This window comes from Dioscorea cayenensis, chromosome 9, assembly GCF_009730915.1.
Source record: "Dioscorea cayenensis subsp. rotundata cultivar TDr96_F1 chromosome 9, TDr96_F1_v2_PseudoChromosome.rev07_lg8_w22 25.fasta, whole genome shotgun sequence".
NCBI classification, from domain to species: Eukaryota; Viridiplantae; Streptophyta; class Magnoliopsida; order Dioscoreales; family Dioscoreaceae; genus Dioscorea; species Dioscorea cayenensis.
Genome location: NC_052479.1, coordinates 30,888,970 through 30,911,866, shown reverse-complemented (window position 1 = coordinate 30,911,866; position 22,897 = coordinate 30,888,970). Strand labels below are relative to the sequence as shown.

Here is a 22,897-nt window from a genome sequence, read left to right as displayed (position 1 = left end):
GAATTTGCACATAATTGTTTCCCAATACATTAGTTTCTTCAAGGGGCACATCAAACAACCCATCTCAGGGATATCTGAATGGCTATTAATTATTTTGTACAGATAACATGACTCAGTACAATCAATTCATATGATGCTGAACTCTTAGGCTCTCCCTGTCCACTGTCTATTTCCCATTAAAAGTTTGTGCCATGAACCGGAACTTTGTGGAATTTAATTTTATGAGGATCAAGACCAAGTCCCAACTTCAACGAGGGTCGTCGACATGCTTGTTCTTGCCACAAAGACAGCTTGGTGGATTTGCTTGCTAACTTTCTCAACAGTGTTCAGGTTGTGTCCAGCTGATCTTCACCTACATCTGTCATTGAAACAGTACACTACTCTTTAATGCTAATCATTATTTGTATACAAGCAGTTGGCCAAAAATTTCGAAAAGAAACCTAATGAAAGATGAACACAATTTAAGATTAAGATGTCTGTCAAACTAACAAAAAAGCACAACAGCACAAAATCACCAAAATAATGAAGATAAAGAAGGTGAAGGCAATAGAATCAGACCTCTAGGTTCCACTCGGGAGGCCATGTACCAAAAGAACCTCCATTAATGTGCTCGATAAAGCACAAGAAGCAGAGAGGCCTGACGGCAGAAGAGACCACAAAAGGACGCTCCATGTCTGTATCTCAAGTGGGAACATACTATAATTATTAGACAGTTTACAATTTGGCATCTTCATCAAGGTGAAAGTTGTAATGAATGTACCATATGCAACCGTAGCCCTTCGAGGCTTTTGGTCAAACTAATTCCCTAGAAAGTAGACCACTCTGAAGGGACCAGCCTTCCGGTTGGGTTAAATAGGCCTTGCTTTGCAAGTACTCTTCAATTTCCACATAGACCTTACTAGCATTATCCCTCTTCTTTAGTACAGTCAAAAAGTTATCTGATATGAAATTTAATATCTTACTGAACTGAGACCTATATCTCTTATAAAGTGCAAAACCTGCCATCTGACAACAAATATTTGAATTAGATACAACAACAATCGCAACCAATTATGTGAAATAAGTCAAATAAGAGCTATGGCATAGGCAAGAACCTTTAAGAAAGCATGTAGTGCAACAGCAGTGGTCCTGTTAGCAGGAAGGTTGTTCAAGAATGTTGAAAGCCAGGCCCAGCCCTCTTTTAAGCCATGAGGGTTTTGGATACCAGGAACCTGTGTCTGCAAAAACAAGCAACAAACCACATTTTATGCGTCAAATTTCAGTGCTATGCTGCAAGCAGACCACCCAGTGAACGGAATCGGGAGGATGGGTAAATGAATCTGGAACCTGGATTATGGCAGCATATAGCTTCATGTAAGATTCCACACGTTTTAGATAGCTGTCAGAGCTTTCAATACGCCCCTCCTCTTCGCGATAGCCAATAATTTTTAGGTAGTCATTGGACTTTGAAGGTGACTAGAGAAAATAATAAAACAGATTAAAATGCTTATAATATACAGAACTCATTTGAGTGATGAAATTAATAATTCCAGGGAAGAATATATTGCTAATTATAAAGCCATCTTCAAAGGTTATTTGGTAGGTTTTGCATTTTCTCTACTTTCTTTTGTGTGAGAGAAAGATGGAAGATGCAATGCCATTAGCAATTTACACAATGGTAACAACAACAAAACCTAAATTTCCAACAAATATGGTGAATCACATGTATTTGTCATTCTTTTGCATTCTATTTCCTCACTATTTCTTATCACTGCTATCCGTATTATTTTAAATTCCTCCTTATTCAACCAAACTAACATGAATCCCCTCATTCCTGTACTGCTTTTATATCTCTATAACATATACCCAAAACATCTTAAATGATCTCATTCTTTTGTTTGAAACTACTCATAATTCCTGACTTAGCACAAATAAATTCAACTCCAGGCCTTACATTGCCTCATATCCACCTATCATTCCCATCTCTTCCATGCTTAACTAAATTTATGTAGTATCTTCTTATCTGAACATTCTAAGCAATAAACCTTACCAAGTTTAAAAAATAAATAAATAAATAAATAAAAAGCACGTTCAGAGACACATATTATGAAACATCAGATAGGTTCATATTATACATTTGTGGAACAGAAACTACAAGTTTGCAGAGAGATATTACACAGATGGTTAAGTGCATAGAAAATGGTAAAACCCCACACTATTAAACTTGCAAGATCAATTAAAAATAGTTAGCAAATAATACACAGCATATGAGTTGTTAATCTTCACCCATTCATCCAAAAATACATAAATTAACATAATAGCAAACGTTGAACATGTAAGAAAAATTGTTCCATCATATATTATCAAAGACTCACTTCTGTAGGTCGCAAATGCTTTGGAACAGTGTAAATGCAGGCCTTATGCATTGCAGCAATCAGGAGATCCATTACTGCTGGGACCTGAGTGGAATAACTTTACTAATCATTACTTAACAAATAATAAACAAGCAGCATGTGTTGCACTCCACCAAACCACAGAAATAGAGAAATATTAAAATCATTACATCAGGAGATCCATTACTGCTGGGAACTGAGTGGAATAACTTTACTAATCATTACTTAACAAATAATAAACAAGCAGCATGTGTTGCACTCCACCAAACCACAGAAATAGAGAAATATTAAAATCATTACATTCACTAACACATCTTTAGTAATGGATATCAATTGATAGCAAATCCAATAAATTAAAGAAAAGCACAAATTTGAATATCTTAAAACCAGCACTTCCATTGGAGTATCTCGGAGATTCACAATTTGACACATTAGGCAACAAATATAAGCATCTTCAACATTTCACACAAATGTAAAAAATACCCGAAAAAGGTGAGCTATTGATGGATATATATGTAACGAATAATAAAAACAAATGTATGGTTTATGTAATTATGCAAATCCACAGAAAAGCTGTGATCTCATGCAGATCTAATTAATTTTAACAATAATTCTGCTGCTTTCAATTTCATGGGAAAATTAATCCATCACCCAATGTATTTCAAATCAATCATCAAACAAGATGGCCACCACAAACCAGCAAATCTTTTGAAGCAAGTCTCTGATTCTTATCCCATATTATTCTCCAGCAAATAGTTTGATTCAGCCTGAATTAATTTATGCAACTTTCTGGCAAAATACAGTGAACCTAGCTGAGGGAATATGAAACCAATTTAGGGGATGAAGGCAGCAATTTGAAGTATATTGAACCAAGTTGGCTATCCATCATGATCATCACTCTCCAATCCTCCAGTCCATCTATATGCTTTAAATGAAAGATAGGCCATAAGAATATTTATAATGGAAAAAATTACAACAGAACAACCAGATTTCAACTTCTTGTGTTAGAAGTTTGAACTGAATGAAGTAGAAACTGGAAGGAAATTATGACTTGAAAATAAGTGCAAGTAGTTGAGCTCCATTTAATAAGTCAATCATAGAAGCATTTAGGACAAACATAATCAGTGCAATCAGTTTGAAACAAATACCTGTGACGTGACTCTGAGAATAACATGTCCCCATGCAAAAGCAGTACTGTCAAAACTTGCATTTGGGTTCTCGCATAATGAAACAACCTGAATCATCAGATAGAGTAGCATCCATAAAAAGAACTGTTGGCTATTGCCAATAATGGAAGAAAAAAAATATTTTTTAACTAATTTGAATCATTAAGTGATTGATATTATCTTAAACTCAATAAGAAAAAAATGTGCTCGGTTTGAATATTGAAGAAAAGCTAACTGAATAATTTCAGAAGTAAACACTCAGTGATGTGGTGAAAAAAAAAACTTCTACAACATGAAAGGACATTTTTCAGAAACAGCATATCTTTGAACTATAACTTTTATTATAGTACGCTTGTGAGGATTAGGAAAAGAATGTAATCCACAATATCAATTAAGCAACTAGTAAAAACTTTACTGACCAATAGAAGTAAAATTTTTGAGAACCATGCCTCATTTATTATTTCTCCCTTCCATCCTTCACATCTAAAACTTATCTACATGGCTGGTTGACTCTGCATTACCTGATCTTCACATCTCTTTCTGCTCGCTATAAGCCATGACTTCTTTGCTTCAAATCTTTTCAATCATTGCTTAAGAAAAATAGATAATGCTACAAGAAGTAATACGTATGTGCAACTGCAGAACATGATAAAGTCATAGGTAAACCATCCATGGTTCAATTTGCACAAGAATTCTAGCGATGCATGGCAAAGTAGTTCAACCCTAGCATGTAATTGAATGTGTCTGGTGGGCTTAATGGAACCAGTCTAGTGACTTAATATTGTTTGCCAAATGTAATTCATAGAATGAAATTTGAAGGGATTTCATAATAAAATAACCACACATATATTGACCAGAAGGCCAAATAATCAATGGAGTAACAACTACCTAGAGGCAATAAACAAGAACATAAGATGGGCATGAGACTTAAACAGTTCATCTTAGCAACAGTTCCTTGCAGAAAGTCCACTGCCATGCAGACAAATGTAAAAACACCAAAGAGGGGATAGAGTTGGCTTGTAGAGTTGATAAGAGTTCTTCTCGTGGGGTCTTGAATCACGGACTGATAAGGGAGGCTGAAGACTGACTATTGAGTAGAGAGGAATTGGAAAAAGGGATCGAGCCCACCATGTAAGGATAAGAAAGTTTTGCACCCTAATTGGCAAGTTTTGCTTTGACCGTCTTTCCAGTATGTAAATAAAATATTGAATTTAATTAGTTAACTTTAACTATTTTATTTATTATTATATATTATTATTTTAATATTTTTAATTAAATATTAAAAAATTCCTTTATAATTTTCCTCAGAATTCCCGAATTCCCACGGCACAGATATCACCTAATCTAATTTATTTTGTAAGTTTAAATAACATGAATAGGCCCAACAAAACCTCTCCTATTCCTGTTGATCATCATAAACTTACAAACTGAACACCTCCTTTTCTTATTAAATATAATCTCATTCAATAATGCACACGACAAGACTTTTTTATTAAGAACATGACAAACTTCAGTGAAACCTAACATCATTTAAATTTATATCAATTGCTATGTGACCCTAATAAATAGAAGGGAAATTTACAGAAGTGGCAAAGAAGAGCATCTTAAGGGCCACCTATTAATAATTCAATAATCATTTTAGTGATATGGGCATAAATTTATAAGAAGAAATAATTGTAGGGATCCAAATCAAAATAAAATCAATTTAAAGTGACCAAACAAAACCATTGTAAAACATAGAAATTCAAAGTGAAACATTATAGAAAATTCATGCAAGTCAGAATAAGGAGAATGAAAACAAGGAAAGGGCAGCTCCTAGAGGATAGTCTAGAAGAAGTGCAGCAAAATGAAACATATGAATTTGTCTTCAAACTTAGATATTGATTCAAAAAAGAAAGAAATACAAAGTGAATTGTCAAATACCTTTTGCGCAACTAACAAACAAGATATGGGCCGTGGGCACTGAGGGCCATCAATGATGCCAACAAGAGCAACTGAAACAGCTCTGTCCATAGAAAAATAAATATATATTATTGTGAAGAACAGCAGAGCCGCATTTGAGGCCATGAGTCCCTTGAAGTTGTTAAAAACTAGTTGATAAAGACTTTTTCAATATTTTGTATTATTCTATAGGCTATCCTGGAAAGATTACAATATAATGTTTATTTAAGCCATGTATGAAGCATAACTTGCTCCATTAAGGACATGTAAATCAACACCATGCCTTCAAGACTGAAATTGACCCATTTCTCCAGCCTATAGATAACCAAATATATAAGGGTGAACAATCCTTTTTCCTAATCTAAACGTTGAAAACAATATCTACAAGACTGTCATTGTAAACTGATTTGATAAATGGTTAAATCTATTTATATGCATTAGTTTTTGTTATAACCAAATGATATTAACAAATAATTGATATCCAGGAAAATGAACATATCAAAAGTAGAAAAAAACATAAAGAAAAAGAAAAATATATATATCTTAACCTGACTTTCTGTTGAGTTTTATTTATTTGTCTCAAAAGCTTGCTAATTTGTCGCCCACATCTATCAAACTCCTGCCAAAAATAATTGTTTGTTTAGAAGTTATAAAAAAAGGAGTATAAAATAAAAAAATTATAAATAAAACGAAAAAATGAAGTCAAAAATAAAAATAAAAAATAAAACAAACTTGAGCTGTTCGAGATTAAGGAATTTATTCAAACTCCAACTTAGTCAACATTTTGTAATGTAGTGGTCTCCACATTTAGGTTCAGTCACATTTATGGGGAATCTTCAACATACACTGAATTAATCAGTTTTAAAGTTTATCAACACAACCAAACAGAATATATCGCAAAAAGCAAACATAACCTGCATATTATTGGTTCACTCAGTTTGAGAATTTTACTTCATCAAATATACAAAATAAATTTCAAACATAAAACCAATGGGTTGTTAGCTGGTTTGATAGCTTTGAAGAAAAGTAACTATACCAGCAGAGTTTGGAATGTTGGAAAGTGAGTTATATTTTCAATAGTTCTTAAATTTTGAAGTTCAGTCACAAATAACAATATAATAATGCAGTATGGCTCATGAGATAAAGCCCACAAAGCCAAGTAACTAAAATCTGGCCCAGTAAGCTAATCTTGTTTGGTTTAGGTTCAACCAGTTTTTCAAGAACCCAAATTAAAAGACCTGAAATTGAATTAGTTTGCAGATCCCAACCAAACAAAGCTAAGTACTTAAACACACAAAATAAAACCAAACGAGTGTTTCTCAGTTTGGACATTTATCACATACCCCTCGCCTAAAGTAAATTACTTGGACAAGGAACATATTCAAAATGTCAAATCAAATCAATGTAAATGGTGTAGAAAGAAAGACCTCATTGGAGCTCAACATCATTTCTTTAGCCACTTCGTCATAGAATTTTATTCTGCTCTCCTCAATTTGTAATGCGTTATCTGCAGCGAGAACTTTTATGCCTGCCATGAAGTCATCAAAAATATGAACAATTGAACATATAAGAACATCCCAAAGAAGTTAGATAAGCATCATGGCTTTTAAATCCACCCAACCATGTACCTTTGTCTACATTAGATACAATATTGTTAGAAACTTTTATAGGGGAGACTTGAATTTTTTCTGTGCTATGTTTATCCAGAGCTTCAGCTACAAATGCACGAGCTCTAAGAGCTTCTTTTTCTGCAGCTTCCTTCAATTCCTTTATTGCAGCTTCCCGGGCTGCCTTCTGTGCTTCCTCAGCTAATTTGGCAGCCCTCAATCTGGCCTGCATTTTAACTTATCTATCAAACTATGCGAGTTTATATTCAAAAACATGTCATTTAAACCATACTTAAATGATAATGTGATGCCAGATTAAAGGATTGAGTGACACTCTTCAAGAAACAAAACAATTAAACGCACTTTGGGTGACTTATTTTCACAATGAATAATTTTGATTTAGTTCAATTTAATTTAATTCAGTATTGTCTCCTTTTCCCAAATGGATGGATATTGAAGTTGTATTTGGCTACACAATGGTCACAGAAAGATAGCCAGTCATAGTGAAACTAACACCACATTCCTTATCTTTATTATAGGACATCATGGTGATTCACGAATCTTCACCATCATTCTAGGGTGTCATGGTGATTCACCATTTCTCAGCTTATTTTCGTTCATTATATGATTTAAATTGGCAAGCTGATACCTTACATTTTTTAGTACTCAAAGTCAAGGTCTTGCATGGTGAGAAATGTAGTGACATTAGAGAATTAAGAAACTTTAAGTTAGACAACCCAGAGTTCAAATTTTCTCACGACACAGGCAAACAGGACAGGGTACTTTCTACATCGGGTTTGAAGATTGCTCCTACAGCTCTGTGTAGTTTAAAAACAAAAGTGACAATTATGTAAATGTTTGACCAAACAATATAGAGCAAAAGCATGTTTTGTTGGCTTTTAAGTTTCAGATTTTTCATTGAAGTAGCACAAGCAGATTAAAAGAAGTTCGCCAGATAGAAAAGTTGTGAAGCCAAATGTCAGAATAAGGATAAGTTCAATAAAACATTGGAAGGGAAGCTCAGGAATTATGGAAATTACAGAAAAAGAATAACAGTACGGCTTTAACATAAAATACCATGACAGAAAACTGTGAAGAATATGAGGGTGCTCTCAATACGGGAATACGTGTACTTACTAAAAAGCATGCACTAGAAGTTATCACATGGCAAACCAGGCACATGTTAGCTAGGCTTAAAAGCTTGAGTTAATAGAATGAAAGGACTAGACTTATACAATCCTACTAACATGTACCAAATTAACCAACACAAGACCGATATTTATCTCTTATGTGTCCCTTCCTACGTGCAAGTCCTTTTTGCTAGTCAAGTTGCAAACAAATTAACCAAACTAGCACCATGTTGTATGTTAATTGGGCTAAACTCAACCAAAAAGCTTTTGTTGAGAGGATGGTCTTCCATGCATCTATATTCATACCAATAATTATGAAATTAACTCCTGTATAATTCTCAATTATCTATTTGCAAATACATGTTCATTGCTTCGTCTCAGAATACGATTAATCCAACATGGGCAATGTGATCCCCAAGGGGATTGGAGCAAGCTACCATAAGACAAACTATCTTCTTTCTAAAGAGGTTCTGTTTGGAATTATTGCATGCCCTACAGGTCTAATATTGAAATCATTTAAAATGTTTTCCCTTACTTTGTCCGTGTCAACAAACAATTCAGAATACCTTGATCTTTTCAGAACAGGCCCAAGTAAAAAACCAATGATGGACAAGGGAGCATGGTACAAACTTCAGTCTTTACGACAAATATGTGTAAGATGTTTAAGAATTCAAGCATGTTATTTGGCAAAGGATAGAAAGTAGAACTAACGTCAATCCCAAAAAGCTACGGTGTGATCTCCAATGTCCAATCCATTTCTCACATAAGTCCCCCTAAAGAATTTCAATGACAATGCTGAAAAGAAAATTAAAACGCAGACTAAAAAATGATGGAGAAAAGCACAGAAAATAGGAGAAATACATAACTTTGTGAATCCAACCCTTTCTTACAATACTAATTGGTACTTTATTCATAGTAAACTTCCTCAGACAGACACTGAATTAGCAAACTTCCCAATGGCAATCATCAGATGATGTAATCTTATTTAAGCTCTTCTTAATTCTTGACAAATGTAGGATGATCATGCCCTTCCAAATAAGATTTAGCTACATCTTTAATATTGATTCTTTTGTTACACATGATTTAAAAAAATACAGTAACATGAACAACAAAATGTGCTGAATATAAGAATTCCTCAAACATGATAATGATGTTGGATAGTCAACTGGTTGATTGCAGTAAATATCAGATGACATAAAATGTCTCAAAAATAAGAAATATAAATTCAATAATCAGTATAGTAAAACTCAGTTTACTATGCACTGGCAAGAATAATATCCAAAAAGGAAATTTTGGAAAAATAATAGTGGAACATATGACAAAGACGCAAAATCTGATAATCAGATGTGAACCATACCATATAACAAAATTAAAAGAAGGAATGCATAAAAAACAATTAAATGGAAAAATGATTTATTTAGTAACTTACACAAGAATTTATATTCATGAAGTTCAAATACTGGCTATGCGGAAAAAGTCAAACAGCACTAAACACCAAGTGCTACCACTAAAACATAAGAACAGAAAAAATCTCAGCCCAGCATTTCTGCAGGCAACTCATCGGAGACAAACAATGTCAGGACTTCGTATGACACATTTAGAAACAACAAAATCAACCTACAACATTACCAAGAAAATAATTATAGCATGAAGTTATTACCCTTCCCCATAATCCTTGGTCCATCATATTTAAAGAAGAAAAATCCACAAGTATACAATTTTCATTCAATGAGAAAAAGAAAAACAAATGCATTAGCACAAGCAAGAGCTAATGCTAAGGTATTCTGTCGGCACCAATGGTGAAATCTCAAAAAATAACAACGCAATTTCAAGCTCTAGATTTCTTAAAAAGAAGGTTGTCCCATACAGAAATATACCATAAAAACATACCCACAAACACATCTATCCTAATGCAAATATACATGCATGTGTATGTGCGCGCGCATACGTGCGCACTCACACAAAAAAAAAAGTTACACAAACTAACCTCTGTTTCTGCTTTAGCCTTTTCTTGTTGAACTTTTTCCTCCAAGAGAGATATCTCTTTCCTTCTGGCTTCTTCAGTGGCTGCATCTTCTCTTATTCTTCGTTCTTCAATCTGACATCTCTGTTCATGTACCCTTTGTATGGCAGACAGGTGACTGTCTGTCATTTCTGCACTGCATTAAAGCACCAAACATCAATTGCTACTTCCCAACTGTGAGAACTATCACAAAATCAAATTAACAACAGAATGGTACACCGGTTTTCTTTTACTTTTTTTTGCACTTTTTATTTGTGCAAGGTAAGAGGTAAACTAAAGCAAACAAGCATCAAATTCACAAAACACATTGCAAAACATGTATGACACGCCCAGGGAAAAAACTGGAAGTATGGAAGCATTAAAGGTATGGTTATCCAGTTACAACTCCTAAACCATGTTAAAACAAAGATGACTTTTAATGAAACAAACGAAAAAGGTATATTAAGTAGTTAGCTTCAGGAAAATATAAATCCATGTAATAGTTCCAACAACTTTACATCCATCTTCAATTTCTAAAGAATCTAACCAACCTTAATTCACAATCAAAAAATGATAACTAGACATTCTTCAATGCCTTTTGAGTTGTGATTTTGTGTTTAATAAATTAATAAAAGGGAGATTTACATCCTAATACTACAGAGTACAGAACTAAACCACTATGTTCAACCGACGCCAATGTTCAGCACAATTTCGAAAAGGTTTGAACTTACACATGATAGAAGTTCAAAACAAATTGAAATATATATATACACAAATCAGATAGTCACTAACACATCAATGAACACTAACTAATATAAAAAACAATAGCCAGATTTGATGTGACAAATAACCCTCATACATGAAGGAAAGTGGTTTGAAAATAAATAAAACTTGCAAGCATTTCAATCATGACATAAACTGGAAACTATTATCAAGAAAACCATAATAACTTACATCTTGCGCTTATACTGTTTATCAAATCTCATATCTGCCTCTTTCCTTGCCCAAACTCCTTGTTCAACACGAATTAAGGCAGAAGACAGATCATTTTCAAATCTTAAGCTTGCCTCCAAAGAAGATAATTTACACCTGACAGCTTCCTGATAATTGAAGAACAAAATCTTGATGTCAAACAAAACACCAAATAATTTACAAATAGCATATTTGTAATGAAGATGATAGTAATAATGTCAAACTTGGTGCATGAACATTCTTTAAAAAAAAAAAGAGATCTTGAAGTCCCATCCAGAGCTATATAGTATTTCTTGAGATTGGCATCCTTAGAATAAAACATTGTCATGATAATTGGCATCATATTTAATTAATAAATACACCTAGCATATTTGTAATGAAGAAGATAATAATGATATCAAACGTGGTGCATGAACATTCTTTCAAAAAAAAGAGATCTTGAAATCCCATCCAGAGCTATATAGTATTTCTTGAGCACATATACAAAATTTAATCGGCATCCTTAGAATAAAATTTTGTCATAATAATTGGCATCATATTTAATTAGTAAATATCAATTCGTAATAGGAATAATATAATTTCAATTACAAATTTTACAACTACACCAAATTCAAACTTCAAAATCCGTGTTATAGCTAATTACAAATCCAACCAAAAACATGGTTGAGCCATTAATCATTTTCAGCCACAAACTATACAAGTATACTATAAGCCAATATTACAAAAGTAAAATGGGAAGGTATATGGAATACACACCTTAACTTTAATCTCACGCTCACGTTCGTATTCTAATAAGATGCTGTCCTCGGGACCTTTCTTATGCACCAAATGAGGTGTGATCTTGAGATATCCCTCATCCTCAGAACTTTCTAAGTCACTAAGATGAAGGTGTTTAGTAAAATCATATTTGAAGGAAAAAATAAAAATAATTACTAGTTGTTCAACTTCTAGAAAATCAATAAAGCAAGTGATTATGATTCAACATAGTAAATGAAGACAACACCCAAGGCCCATAATTATAGATAACTACACAATAGGAGCAAGTTTGATGGAAAGATCTACATAATACTGAAAGATGTACCAAATGACAATAACATAATCAGGTTGAAAATGTCAGTTTTTACTCCAAGGTTAAGGTCAAAAGACTCAAAACATAAACTATTGTAATGATCTTTCACAAATAAATGCATGTATTTGTTTCTTTGGTAGTAGATTCATTCATTATTGCATTGAATGTCATATAGTTCTTAGTTATCCTGAAATTTGCAACTTTTCTAATTCTCATGCGTGAATCAACAGATGCTTATTCCCTTAATAATCACCTATTACAATCAATATTGACCAGCCAAGTTGATGAATATGCTAAGTCTAATGTAAACCAATGAAACATAAAGTTTGAAATCTTGAAATCAGTTGCATGAATATGGAATTCAAAAATTACCCAAAAGGAAATTAATTTGAAAAATACTTGAAGGAAATTTGTTGGACACATCAAGAAGAATATGAAGTTAGAATGCAAAAGATGGTGATTGTATCATCATACTTCAGCACAACATCCATGTGGTATAGGCTAACTAACGCAACAAAGAAAGATGATAAGTTTAATCATATTGTAACTAAACGCATATTTTTTGTTTCATAGCTCGGTATAGAGTAAACATTTGTTAATTACTTTGATATGCCACTATCATACACATATGGCAATCTCATGGAATGACATCATTTAAGGATGAAACAAATTGTTTACCAGCAATAACTCGTTCATCCTCCCAAGTTAGCAAACTAATCTAGTTCATTTGTATTTGCCTTTTCTTAATGTTTTTTCCCATTTTATAAGTTTCCGCATAGACTTTGTAAACACCATTACATAATTCACCCAAACCCCTCACAACCAATAAACCAAACAACTGCAAAAATATGTCATGATTTCTAGAACAATATCAAATTTATCTAGCATCATAATAGTCTCAAATGACAGTGGCAGAATTACCTCAAATCAAGATCAACACACGAAAATCGAGTGCCTTTCCCTGTACTCTTATCAGACCTCTCTCCATCATCACTATCAGAATCCTCAACACCCTCATCAGAGATGCGCATTATAAAAGGCTCACCAACACTAACATCATGTCCATGAGAAAATTCCCTGCAAACAAAGTTCAAGAAACCGACACTACAAAAACAATAATTAAACAGCATAGGAATCAACAAACAAAAGCTAAGACACACTTACGGGTGCATGTGCATGACTTCCTTCAAACGCACCGGAATTGCAGTGGAAGAAAAGTTCCCAAGCTGCAACTCCAATGTCTTGATCTCTGAAAGGAGATCCCCAAGAGTCCATTGTGGCTGGGGATCAGCCGCAGCAACAACCGGACAAGATTTAGGGCATGGAAGCTCCAATTGAACAAAAACCCTATAAAGAAAGAAAATGAAGAATTTCAAAAACCAGAGTTTGGTTCAAATGGGAGAATCATCCAAGGTGTTTGACTTACATCCTTGAAATCAGAGAGGTGCCTGCAACCATGTTATGAAACTCATGCGAGAAGGCTTCATACAAGTGGATGCGGAAGCTGTTGAGTCTTACAAACCACCTGCAGCTCGACCCGAACGACCTCCGGAGGAGACGATCGGTCGGGGCCGTCGGATCTAAGGAAGGTGTCGAAGGAGTAGGGAAGCCGAAGAGGAGACTTAGGAGAGGAGGGGGAAGGCCGCGCCGCCGTGAAGGGTTGCGTGACTTGCTCTAGGGTTCCGATGATGGCAACCTTGGCTTGGATAAAGATGTAGTCCCGTGACCGTGGTCCGTGAGTCGTGCAGCTCGTGCTTGACGCCATGGGCCCTTGACTCAGTTGACTGCCTGTGAGTTATGAGAGATTAGAATTAGAAATTAAAAATTTTAAAGTTAAAACAAATCAGTGATTAGTGATGACTACTGATTCAATGGTTATTGTATTGATTTGTGAGAGTGAATCAATTATTAATGTCAAGGATTTAAGAGAGCAAAAGCTTGTAGTGACATGGCCCAGCCCATTTATTAAGATTTAGGATCATAAATTCATTTCACTCATTTAAGAGAATTTTTTTTTTAAAAACCTGCCGATCCAGTCGAACTGGTTCACTGGTTTTCGGTCCAACAGACCGGTTCAATTAGAACCCGGTTCAATATATACAAATAAATCGGACTAGCGGTCGGTTCCCAGTTGAACCGGCCGGTCCAGTCCCATTTTTAAATCCATGTTGTTGACCAATTGAGACAAACAACAAAAAATGAGCATAATATTGGAGACAATACAAATCAAAGTTTGGACCCCAAAGTGATAATTCACTATAGTTCCCTACCAAAAAAATTTACCCGGTCCTTTTGATTTATAGATGAAACCAGCACAAATAAAACATAAAATTTATTGTGTTGTTCCCGGTTTGTTTCTGCAAATATTAGAAAAAAAAATTATAAAATTACTAGGATACTATTTGTATTGCTTTACATTTGTTTTAAAAAAAAATTAGAAGACAATATTTTATAATTTTTTCATTGAATTTAATATTCACTGCTTAATTTTTTATTATGATTAATAAAAAATTAGTTCAGAATTATTTTTTTTAGTTTTTACAATATGTTAATTAATAATTAATTGCCAACAATATTTAAAATAATAAAATATATTTTAAAAAAATGATTCACTAAATTTATTTATTCATAAACTAAAATAAAAAATTTTAGTTCATAATTAATTTATATAAATTATTAGTCAAATTATATAAAGAAACATTTTGTTCCCGCACTTTGTTTTGGAAAGACAAATGGCTTAACGGTCGGGCTCCGATGAATATTTGGCCTGATTTGTTCCTCGCGTCGGACAATCCTGTCGATACTGTTAAGGATTTGTGTCACATTCTAGATTTTGCGCCTTTTACGGGGGATGTCGAGGTGAGGGTTTTTCTGGAGACTTTCGCCCTTCGCATTGGTTTGGCGGAGGATGACCTAAATTGGTGGGCCCTGACCCTGAGCGGTCGCTTCTCTGTTAAATCCTTTTACGCCTTCCTAGCTGATGGAGGAATTAAATGTCCTGTCGCCAAGGTTTTGTGGAACTCCCTTTGCCCGCAGAAGGTTAACATCTTCAATTGCTTGCTTGGAGGAATAAGATCCTTACCTTGGAAAATTTAGCCCTCCGGCGCTGCAACAAACTCCCTACCACTACTTGTATCATGCAGACTGTGAATCGGTGGATCACCTTTTCAGGCATTGTAGATTTGTTCAACCAATCTGGTGCTTCTTTCTAAACCTTTTTGGTCTACCGGCGCTTCCTCATTCCTTTACTGAGGTGTGGGAATCTTGGTGGTTTTCACTGCGTCCTAGTCTGAGATCCTTAGGAGGTGTTATTGTCAAAGTGGTTATTTGGCATGTCTAGCTTTCTAGAAATGATTGCTTATTTAATGATGGCTCTGTCTCCCCTTCTACTGTGATTTTGACGATTGTACATGTTTTGATATTGTGGTTTTTTGCAGCTCCTTTTTCCCAGCAAGCGTGCTTTGACGAGCATGCCATTTCTTTGCGCCGCACTCTGGAGTTTTCTAAGCAGCATGTTGACCACACCGGTGGAGTTGCTCCCAGTGGTGGGGACACGGTCCAGGAGTTGGGGCAGTGAGGTGTGGTTTTTTGGGTCTTGGCCAGATGTTGTGGGCAGGAGTGTTTTTTGGTCAACTGTTTTGGCCAATTGTTTTGTTTCCACTTCTAGTGGGTTTGGTATCTCTGTCTATGGTTTTGTTTGACCGCTTGGTCTAACTATGGGTGTATCTCTTTTCCTTATTTTAATGCATGTGGTTTATCCACCTTTTAAAAAAAAAAAAAACATTTTATAATAATTAAGGACGATTTTTTTTGTTATACTTTACTTCATTTTTTAAAAATTTTATAAATTGGAATAGCCATGTAGCAGGACGTGTGTGTTTCGGACAGTACTGTAGACCAATAACTTTTTGGTAGAAATTTTTTTTGTATCATAATTTTAAAAATATAAAATTTGATCATAATTGTGGCATGACCTCTTTAATGATTACACAGTTCCATGGGCAATAGTTTGACAATTCTTACACGATATCAATTATGGGGAGGTCTTTTTCTTTCTGCCTCCTCAATAGATATCTCACCTATTTTACAATTTATCCCAGACTACTCTAATTCACAGGAAGATGTGAATACTTGGTCCTTGGAGAGTAATAATTCCTTCTCAGTCCGATCCTTTTATAAATTTCCAATATATGGTGGTTTCGCAATCTTCTACATTCTAACTTCTGAAAAGTGGAATACCCAAGTTAAATTACTCTTTTTTTGCTAGCTGGCAAGCGATTTTAAAATCTTAACTATTTCCAACCTTGCCAAGAAAGGTCGCAACACTCAAAACACCACTGATATTTGTGTCTTGTGTCATAAAAACTTTGAAACAATGGATCATCTTCTACTCCAGTGTGATTTCTCTACTCGTATATGGGGATTCTTCAAACAAAATCTCAACTTCCAATCTTTTCCTCTTTCCCTCGCAAAGGTTTGAACTACTTGGATTTCCTCTATCTCTAGAAGCATGTCAGCGCGCTTTCTAGGATCTACAAGCTAGAATAATTTTCTGGAACATTTGGCTGGAAAGAAACAATCGCATTTTTAACTATAATGCTCTTCCTCTTGTTTCTATTGTGTTTAAAATTATTCATATGCTTCTTGCTATAATATCTACAGCTAGAGATCAACCTCCCAGTGATGCAATCCAGAACATTAAGCGTTCTCTTGACTTCCTGAGCACTAGATTGACAAACTTCGCAAGCAACACCTCATATCAACTTTAGCCATGGGAGTGATTCGGTTTCGTCTAACTGTGTTAATCTCGGTTGCCTTTTGGTGGACTTCGTTTTCGCAGTCGTTGTCGTCGTTGTTGTTGTTTTCTCTTGTTGTTTTCTTCTTAGTTTTTTGTTTGTAGTCTCTTGGATGCTTCACTCCTGGTAACGGCCTCATAGTTTCTTTTGTTCTGTCGTTTCTGTTCTTTTTTTGCTTTGATGTCTTGTTTTTACTGTTTTGTTGTCTTGTCTTTCTGTTCTAGTTTTTTCTGTTTTGTTCTCGTTTAGTTTTTTAATAAATTTGTGGTTTATTTATTTAATAAAAAATGAATAATTAATTAGTTTCCTTTTGTAATGTACCCTACACTATGTACAAATTAAACTGATAAAAAAAATTATTATTATTATTATGTTGTGTTGTACATCAAATTTTCGTGCGTTAATGTCATTTTGCTTGGCTAATATAGAGCCCAAACTTTCTTCGTGTGATAGTAGGCTTGGAATAATAAGAGGAAGAAGAATTGAAGGGCGTACTGAACAGATTTAATCATGTCTACATCTTTGACATAGAATCGTTGATCAAACAAGAGAAAACAGATTGTAAAAAAAAACAAAAAGTCGGGGCCTGGAAAACGCGGTGCTTGATGTGATTTTGTTAATCCTCATGATTTTGTGAATGAGAAGCAAAGAATACGACCAAGGATTTGTGAACATTATAGTGTGCCAACTGCCAAGTCTCAGTCAACCAACAGCAGTGCGTGTCTTAATTTTTTTTCTTCGCAGGGGTCAGGGCTACATATACATACATGTTTTTTTCCCTCAGTCGTACCAAAACCGCGTTATTACACCCGTTGAACCTGTTGAACCTGTTGGATTAGATCTAATTAATGTTTTCCTCTTCTACATTATTATTATTATTATTATTATGGTAGCGTTTAACAAGCGGCAGGTCAGCGGTCAACCCCCTTCTCTTTCTTCGTCTGTCTGAGATTTCAGATAAGAAACTCTGACCTCACGGATTCCAGAATGAGATAATGAACATTATTCAAGTTATGTGTCAAAGTATCTCTTTTTCCTGGCTATTAACACATATCAACATATAGATGATGTCAAGAGTTGGTGTCAATGACTCAATGTCATGCATTATTTATTAATCTCCATGTTTTTCGTATAAAAAATTATATTGAATCCATCCCATCCAGATTCTAGTCTAGGGTGCTCTTCTCTCTGTTGGAACTTTCAGATCTCCACTGCTTGTTGTTTTTGGTTGTTTAACGATTTTATTATTTTTTTCAATAAAAATAGATAAAGAAGAAAATGAGTTGATTACCCACCACACCACCTACATATATGCATATATTAGGTACTGTGAGCCACTAAATAATAAACATATATGTGCATCTATTTTTAGAAAGCAATAGTATCAATGCTCTACCAGTCCCATAATTATAATAATAATCAATATAGCTGAAGTTACTTTATTATTAATAATATATACTTTTTCATTAAAAGAAATAACAAATAAATGCTTTGAATAACCGACCATTGTCTGTCATTGATTATCAATTTATCATTAAGAAAAAATAAACGAGTGCTCTGATTGGAATTCCAAGTGTGGCCGCCGCCTTGTTGGAAGCACCCGGCACAAGCATGACATCGGTTTCCCTCTTCCATTACTACCCCCAGTTGGATCAATGAACGAGCGTGGAGATTTGCTGGGACCAATGAGGGTAAATTTGGTATGTAAGAGAAAATAAGATGTATATAATAATAATAATAATATTTTTAATACATAGAAAAGCAGCTAGCTGGATAGTTGGTAGGGAAAGAAAGATAGAACTAGGCGAGGCATATGGATTATGGAGGTGATTCCGCCCCCTCTCTGATCGGAAATGAAGGACTCTAATTGATGGATGCATGCTAAATTAACTAGTCTTCATCTCCCTTTCAACTTCCAATTTCCTATACTCATCTCCTTTCCATGGGGATCTGCATGTCCTTGGATCAGCCTCCCCACATCCCACAAGCCCTCCAACCTGGTAATCAACCAATTAAATCTCTGCACTGCATTTTTTTTTTTTGTATTTCCTTTCTTTTGTTCTTTGATTTGAACTAATTAATTAATGTATTAATGTTGCATTGTTTTACATATAGTTGTTGAAGCTCAGAATGTGCAGGTTAATAATCAACACTGCAACAATAAGAACAGTAGCAAAGTTGGTTCAAGTAATGAAGTGAGCAGTACTGTGGATGTGGTCCATGTGGATGAGCTGCGTCAAAATGCTGCTGGGAACGGAGATGTGAACATATTCACATACTCTGAGTTGAGAGCAGCAACCAAGAATTTCCGCCCGGATCTCATTCTTGGAGAGGGTGGCTTTGGAATCGTTTACAAAGGAATAATTGATGATAATGTCAGGCCTGACTTCCCTTCAACACAGGTTGCTGTCAAGGTGCTCAATAGAGATGGCTTGCAGGGTGATAGGGAATGGCTGGTCAGTTCTTTCTTTTTAATTTACTTGTATATATATATATATATACAAGTATGTGCCTGTGTCCTCTCACTTTTGAAGTTTCACATACATATTATCTCAAGTTAACAACTTGGAATCTTGGATTGATAATTGATAATTAACAGGCAGAGGTTTACCATCTGGGACAGTTCAGCCATCCCAATCTTGTCAAGCTCATAGGCTACTGCTGCGAAGATGAGCACAGGCTTCTGGTCTATGAGTATATGGCTTGTGGGAGCTTGGAAAAGCATCTCTTCAGAAGTATGCCTCTCTCTCTCTCTCTCTCTATCTATCTATCTATCTGCACACACACACACACATGTCGCACTGATATAATGCTAGCTCCACAATCCATTCATTTTTAAAGGAATTCATCTCTGCTCCTAGCGGTGATAATCAAGATCATAATGTCTTGCAAAGGCCTACATGTTGTCAATTGCTAGGATTATACATAAGAGAGGTAAAATTGAAGGAGAACACAACTGTTAAAATATCTATCAAGAAATGAGCCATAATCAGCCACATCATACAAATCTTTCAACTACTTGCTTTGATTTTGTTTCAGGGATTTGCCTTACAATGCCATGGTCTACTAGGATGAGGATTGCTTTGGATGCTGCTAAAGGGCTTGCTTTTCTTCATGGAGCTACTCGACCAATAATCTACCGTGACTTTAAGACATCCAACATCTTGCTAGACTCGGTTTGTTCATCTCCTTGCATATCTTCTTCTATCTGTGTCATTGCTCTTTTGCTTTACATTACTTTCATGGACTTGGTGCTTTATCATAAATGGTTCAAGCTAGGCGAATTTTTTAGTTGATGCTTATACAAGTGAGCTTTCCCAAGCAATTGGCTTAGTGAAGCTTGCCCTTGATATCTTGTTTATACTAAATCCATTTTGGACAAGCATTATAAATTTGTTGTTTGAAATCATTCAAGAGGATTACCTTAAATGAATGTATTGTTTATCTACTTTCCAGAAAATCATGTTAAGCAGAAAAAGGATAGATGTACAACACAACGTATGTATAGAATGTTGTTTGATTGAATTAGGGAAGTTATTGACCCCTCTATCAAGTTGTTTTATTTCAGATTGAACTAGTCTAAGTTTTCTCGCATTCCTAGCTTCCCAGTGACCCAGTAATATTTATCTCTTACCTGTAAATTAACTCAAGAAGTCAACTCCATTCTTTTCTGAAGTTAAGAATATCCATATAATGTATATAAACATATGGAGACCAGGCGCTTTGGTATATATAATCGTAGCAGTAACACAAGAAGAAACACACATGTTATAAATTGGGCATAATTCTTTATATTTCTCTTATGTAAAAATATAATGTTTGTCCTAAAGAGAAATTTTTAAGAAAGACTTGTGCAAGTGTAGCTTAAGTAGTGAAATTGAGCTTCATCTGTGTTACTGTGTTCAACACATCTTTGTTTGAAGTGGATATTTTTTTTTTTTCTATTCTCACTGCAACTTTCCATTCTTTGCCTTTCAGCGATACAATGCAAAGCTCTCAGACTTTGGTCTTGCAAAGGAAGGGCCTGTTGGTGACCAAACCCATGTTTCCACCCGTGTCATGGGCACAGATGGGTATGCAGCTCCTGAATATGTAATGACTGGTAAGTTAGTAATCTAGAAGAACACCTTACTTATTCAAGTGCTTTTCTTTATATGTTGTCTGTTCATGAATCATGATGGTCAATCTGTTTTCAGTGGATTTTGATCAATTGATAATCTCATGACGAAAACGGTAGAATGAAACCTTGCAGCACTATTCTAAAAAGAAAGCTTATAACAAATATCATACTGTACAAGAAGATGACAGTAATTAAGCAATTTTAATCAATTAATTGATTTTCCTGCAGGCCATCTAACAGCCCGTAGTGATGTTTATGGCTTTGGAGTTGTGCTTCTGGAAATGTTGATAGGCAGGCAAGCTATGGATAAGAGCAGGCCAAGCCGGGAACAGAATCTAGCGGAATGGGCGCGCCCTTTCTTGGTCCACAACAGAAAGCTGCAGAAGATCATAGACTCGAGAATGGAGGGCCAGTACTGCTTCACCAAAGCTCAGAAGGTGGCTGACTTGGCATATCAATGCCTGAGCCAGAACCCCAAAGGAAGACCAACCATGAGTCAGGTTGTTGAAATCCTGGAGGTGGTGCAAGAGCAGGATGACAATGAGCAAGGCTTGCCATCCCTGAGATGGGACTGTGCAGCAGTCACCCTCTATGAAGCTCCCAAAGAGGCAGTGAATGGTAATGCTGATGAAAATAAACCCCCCTCTGTTGCCAGAGGAGAGGAGAGCAGAAGGGAGGCTAACAGGGTGCGCAACCACCGGAGAAGAAGAGCCAGGCCTAGGCCAACCCTGAAAACCAGTAGCACCGGTGAGCTATCATCCATGGAGAAAGAGAGCATTAAATCCCCAGAGTCTGATGGCTCTGAGGTGCATTCAAGAACATCTTCTCTTTCTCTGCACGAAAATGCTAATGGAGAAAGCATTCTCAGATGAATGGTATCCTTGATTTAGCCATAAAACATTTTGTGTCATATATTGTGAATGCTTTCTGATCCTCATGTACTTCTCCATCCCAGTTAGTTATTGAAACAGATGCAATGCTGTTACTAGAACTTACCATTTGTGCACATAATCATGTATTTTGCCTCATTCGAATTTCAGCGATGTTTTTGCCCTTTTCCTTTAGTTTCGTCACTACTCACATTTTGAATAATAGGCGACAATGTCGCTTTTTACTTAGAAACTTACCACTCACTATTCTTTGCAGAATGTAATAATATTGGCACTAAAAATTTGCTTGTGATTAACTTTGTTATAAATTATATACACTTTATTCACACACACATAAGTGTACGTTGCGCGCTAGTGAAACTCTAGAGGGGCTTAAAAATTGCATGAGGAGCTCTCTTTTTCTCAAAATTGCATGCGGTTGATCTAGAATCTAACCAATAATTACTGAAAGAGTAATGACCCTTCAAACAATACAAGAGAAGTTTATTAAGAATGAGAGGGGTTTCATTGAAAATTAATCATTGATAGTAGTGTAGCGTTCTTGTTATAAAGAAAATTTCATTGAAATTTATGAATAATGAAATGGATTTTTGTGAAAATTATATTCATAGTGGAGCGGGTTTCCTTAGTCTGCTTAGAACTCCACAGGTTTTTTTTTTAATATAAAGAAAAAATCATAAAAATTTTATTTATCAGATGGAGGGTTTTGTTGAAAATTATGTCCATTGTAGTCTTGTAGTACAGCTCAGAAAATACAAGAGTTTTTCTGTAAAGAATTTTTTTTTTTAAAAAAAAATTATTATTATTATTATTTTGAAAAATTAAAAAAAAA

The 22,897-nt window shown here is 35.0% G+C and overlaps 2 protein-coding genes across 5 annotated transcripts; one reads left to right on the top strand and one right to left on the bottom strand.

Annotated features, from left to right (window-relative positions):
- Nucleotides 1-44: 44 nt before the first annotated feature.
- On the bottom strand, nt 45-14,043 carry LOC120269516 (protein GLE1-like). 2 transcript variants are annotated; one of them, XM_039276854.1, is made up of 17 exons: nt 13,686-14,043; nt 13,424-13,606; nt 13,181-13,363; nt 11,947-12,067; nt 11,173-11,318; nt 10,204-10,375; nt 7,108-7,312; nt 6,907-7,007; nt 6,028-6,098; nt 5,462-5,543; nt 3,521-3,607; nt 2,355-2,438; nt 1,327-1,455; nt 1,095-1,217; nt 761-1,005; nt 559-674; nt 45-358 (listed from the first exon to the last, which is right to left on the bottom strand). In XM_039276854.1, the coding sequence occupies exons 1-15, from the start codon at nt 13,715-13,717 to the stop codon at nt 793-795; spliced, it is 1,932 nt and encodes a 643-aa protein (XP_039132788.1). In that variant the 5' UTR covers nt 13,718-14,043; the 3' UTR covers nt 45-358; nt 559-674; nt 761-792. The 2 variants fall into 2 exon arrangements, with proteins under 2 accessions (XP_039132788.1, XP_039132789.1); XM_039276855.1 differs by having other exon boundaries at nt 13,181-13,336; nt 13,686-14,042.
- A 4,766-nt stretch (nt 14,044-18,809) lies between these two features.
- On the top strand, nt 18,810-22,239 carry LOC120268984 (probable serine/threonine-protein kinase PBL17). Of its 3 annotated transcripts, none has more exons than XM_039276263.1 (6): nt 18,810-19,055; nt 19,194-19,511; nt 19,655-19,790; nt 20,095-20,231; nt 21,034-21,157; nt 21,404-22,239. In XM_039276263.1, the coding sequence occupies exons 1-6, from the start codon at nt 18,930-18,932 to the stop codon at nt 22,045-22,047; spliced, it is 1,485 nt and encodes a 494-aa protein (XP_039132197.1). In that variant the 5' UTR covers nt 18,810-18,929; the 3' UTR covers nt 22,048-22,239. The 3 variants fall into 3 exon arrangements, with proteins under 3 accessions (XP_039132197.1, XP_039132196.1, XP_039132198.1); XM_039276262.1 differs by having other exon boundaries at nt 19,185-19,511; XM_039276264.1 differs by having other exon boundaries at nt 18,811-19,055; nt 19,171-19,511.
- The last annotated feature ends 658 nt before the right edge of the window (nt 22,240-22,897 follow it).

Excerpts from the sequence above, each read along its gene's own strand:
- LOC120268984 (XM_039276262.1), top strand. The coding sequence starts at position 18,930 with ATGCATGCTAAATTAACTAGTCTTCATCTCCCTTTCAACTTCCAATTT. Across the intron at positions 19,512-19,654 it reads AGGGTGATAGGGAATGGCTG|GCAGAGGTTTACCATCTGGG; the intron begins GTCAGTTCTTTC and ends GATAATTAACAG. Across the intron at positions 20,232-21,033 it reads CCAACATCTTGCTAGACTCG|CGATACAATGCAAAGCTCTC; the intron begins GTTTGTTCATCT and ends TTTGCCTTTCAG.
- LOC120269516 (XM_039276854.1), bottom strand. The coding sequence starts at position 13,717 with ATGGTTGCAGGCACCTCTCTGATTTCAAGGAT. Across the intron at positions 10,376-11,172 it reads AAACAGTATAAGCGCAAGAT|TGCAGAAATGACAGACAGTC; the intron begins GTAAGTTATTAT and ends GCTTTAATGCAG. Across the intron at positions 3,608-5,461 it reads GTTTGTTAGTTGCGCAAAAG|GTTGTTTCATTATGCGAGAA; the intron begins GTATTTGACAAT and ends CTGATGATTCAG.